We start from the raw sequence: 3,339 nt of genomic DNA on the forward strand, positions 1-3,339 counted from the left end.
GAAATATTCAGATATTTATAACATAATATATGTAAATGCAAATCATATATCTATTAGATATATACAAACAGATATATGTACATATATAATACAACTATTTAAAATTTAAGTAATTGAATTTTATTCAAAGTAGTTTTCATACAAATAAATATTTTATCTTATTGTTATAAATCTATGGAATGTAACATTACTACTTGAAATATATAAAAGTCATTATTTTATTACAGATTGTGTACATTTATAATTTAATTTACTAGTAATATGCAGTATTATTTAAAGCATAAAGTAACAAAAGAAAATATAATAAATTATTAAAAAATAAAAATGATTATTTACAATAAAATTAATTTATCTATATTGTCTAATTATGCAAATATAAATATTTTCATTAATATATAAATAAATATTATTTGATCTAACTCTGTTAATAAATATTATCCATAAGTTAAATATTTCTATAGAAATACAAATAGTAAAATTTTCAAAACATAATATACATATTTATGCACATATTTACACTGCAAAACATACATTTTGTGTTTTTGTACTAAGTAAAATATTTAATAAAAATCTATATTTTAATAATTTGTTTGAAATTGTTTTTGAAATTGACTTGTAAGTAATAATTATAAATTTATAAAATAGTATGCTTCTAATTTTGTTCTTTTCCATTGATGTTAAGCATTTTCAATCAACTTAAAACCTTTTAGATAATATTCATTTTATATTGATATAGCTGTAGCTCTAACAGCAGCACTTAATAAAGGATTTGGGTCTGGTTCTTCTGTTAGAATATTAACTTTTACCCATTCCCGTCGTTTATTACTCTGTCGCAATGCATCAATAACTGCTTGTACATATAAACCATCTTCAAAAGATGATGCAGAAAATACTGGTTCTTTTATCCATCCTTTTTTATCTTCAACAGATTGAAAAGCTTCTCTTAAAGCAACAATCATTTTTCTTAAACCTTTAATATATGGTCTTGGTATAGAATCAGCAATTGGGAAAGATATATCTTGTAAATCATCTGTATCATGATATAATATTTCTTCTTGTCCATTATGGCAGCCATGCAAATCTCCACCACGTGCAAGAAGATGATTACCACCTCCACATATTAATACTTCTTGAGAAAGTTGACCTTGTAAATGATTACTTAATGTTGCTGTTACTAATGTGCCACCACTCAATTCCATTTGAAAACTACAAAAATCTGGTGATGTAACATGTCTAATCCCATTTATATGTCTTGTGGTTTGAGTAAAAGTCCGGACTACCGCATGTACCCTTGAAGCGCGTTGACCAATTAAATGAAAAATTAAATCAATTACATGACTTCCAACTAAGGCTAAAATTCCTCCTCCCATTATATCATCACATAGCCAATCATATCCTATAACAATAAGCATAATTATATTTCATACATACTTCACTAATTTAGTATATAAAATGATATTCTAACCATCATGTAATAAACTACCCATATGTACTCTAACTTCAATCACATTTACAGGTCCATTTAAATATCCTTCCTCTAAAGCTTTCTTCATGTGAACAAATGCTGGTAAAAATCTTAAACTATGATTAACAATGCTTATTAAGGAAGGATAATATTGTGCAGCTCGTACCATTTTTAAAGCTTCACTTTGACTTAAACCTGCAGGTTTATCACATACAACATGTTTTCCTATCCCTAATGCTTTAACTGCAATTTGTGCATGCAAGCTAGGAGAACACATAATAAAAATTAAATCAACATCTTTTCTAAGAAGTACATCATCAATTCGACTAGTATGAAATGGTATTTCAAGATCAGTTGCAACTTCTGATACTTCTGCTAATGTACGTCCCCATATAGCTTCAATTCTAAAGCCCTTCTCTCTTAAAAAAGGAATAATTATCTTGACAATACTTCCTGTACCAAACACTCCAATTCCAGGTAATGTCATGCTGTACTGTTTTTATATATTTTTATAACTTAAATTATGCTAAATAATATTATTAATGATATTTATTCGTTTCAATTTAGACTTAAAACAATTTTAGTAACGTTACAATATATTTTTCTTGTAGATATGTTTTATTTTGTTAACTTAACGTGTACAAGAAATTTTACAACCACTACATTATAACAATATGCAAACACACATCATACTATATGTACCATATTTTAAGGGTGGTATTTCATGTATGTTCGATTTACAAATTATATTACAAGATTTTATTTAAATGAGAGAGAAAATACATGCCACATGGCATTGAATAACAAATGTAATTTGTCATTTAGTATTAAACCGACGAAATAAAATTCATTTGTATTGTAGCAAATAAATATTTTTAATGTTGTTAAATTTTAGTGGGTAAAGTGATCTTCATCGTTAAAAATATTAAAATATTCATAATAAACGTAGTTTCAATTAATTTATGATTTTTATTAAAAAACGAACATTTGTATTTTGTACACAATATGAACAGGGCTTTCCAAAGTATATTGTGGACAAAACAATAGATTTCATTTACCTTTTTTTATCATTGATTTTCCGAAGAAACTCGAAACAAACCGAACATCAACGATGATTATACCCTGCGCTAACCTGTCAGTTTGATTTGCGCAAATATGATGGTTGTCTGTCATATCCGCTTTGTTTAACTACATATTTAAATATGTAAATATGCAACTAAATCATACAAATCAGTGGTCACAATACTACTTTTTATCTTAAACTTTTGTAGGTGTATAAGAATTACAAATTTTTAAACGTGTAAAAGATGTCGGAAATTCGTAAAAGAACAGTTGGAGATACATCGGCAGAAACGCGGGATATCAGTGATGATCAGGTAAATGAACATTTTGTGCTTTTAAAACTTTAATAGTACAATAGTTTCTTCTTTACATCATTTAATATTTCCAATTATTAAGCATAATTGATTGTAAATTAATCTTTATCTTTCACAATATACATATTAAACTAAACCGAATGATGATTCTGACAGCTACTAACACTAAATCATCATGTCCAAACTACTACATTAATATCATTTATTACAATGTATTTATAAATATATTAAATGTATATATTTCATCATATACTGTGTATGATTATTTTTTGAACTTTTTTTATTACATCATATGTCTATTAATCTATTAATTAATTATATTTATACGAACTTTCGTTACTAATTATATTTTTGTATATTATTATAGTTCACATAAAAATTATTTTGAGAAAAGAATAATATTACATTTTTTATATTTTTAATACATGATATTATTGTTTAATTTATAAATGTAAATATAAAAAAATATCTACAAATATATATGCAAATATATATTTA

The 3,339-nt window shown here is 25.2% G+C and overlaps 2 protein-coding genes across 3 annotated transcripts in view; one reads left to right on the plus strand and one right to left on the minus strand.

Moving 5' to 3' along the window:
• Positions 1–722: 722 nt before the first annotated feature.
• On the minus strand, positions 723–2,022 carry LOC108549544 (glucose-fructose oxidoreductase domain-containing protein 1). The gene is made up of 2 exons (XM_017902963.1): positions 1,466–2,022; positions 723–1,396 (listed from the first exon to the last, which is right to left on the minus strand). Exons 1-2 carry the CDS (start codon positions 1,950–1,952, stop codon positions 723–725), a joined length of 1,161 nt encoding a protein of 386 aa, XP_017758452.1. The 5' UTR covers positions 1,953–2,022.
• A 548-nt stretch (positions 2,023–2,570) lies between these two features.
• Cds (CDP-diacylglycerol synthase) overlaps positions 2,571–3,339 on the plus strand; it is a 4,076-nt gene continuing 3,307 nt past the window's right edge. Inside the window, exons 1-2 of one of the 2 annotated variants that reach the window (XM_017902943.1) lie at positions 2,571–2,669; positions 2,737–2,841. In XM_017902943.1, coding sequence (XP_017758432.1) covers positions 2,773–2,841 — 69 coding nt within the window. In that variant the 5' untranslated portion in view covers positions 2,571–2,669; positions 2,737–2,772. Of the gene's footprint in view, positions 2,842–3,339 lie in introns of both variants that reach the window. The other variant, XM_017902942.1, reaches the window with a different exon arrangement.

This window comes from Eufriesea mexicana, unplaced genomic scaffold (assembly GCF_001483705.2).
Source record: "Eufriesea mexicana isolate 0111107269 unplaced genomic scaffold, ASM148370v2 scaffold2087, whole genome shotgun sequence".
In the NCBI taxonomy this organism is placed as follows: Eukaryota; Metazoa; Arthropoda; class Insecta; order Hymenoptera; family Apidae; genus Eufriesea; species Eufriesea mexicana.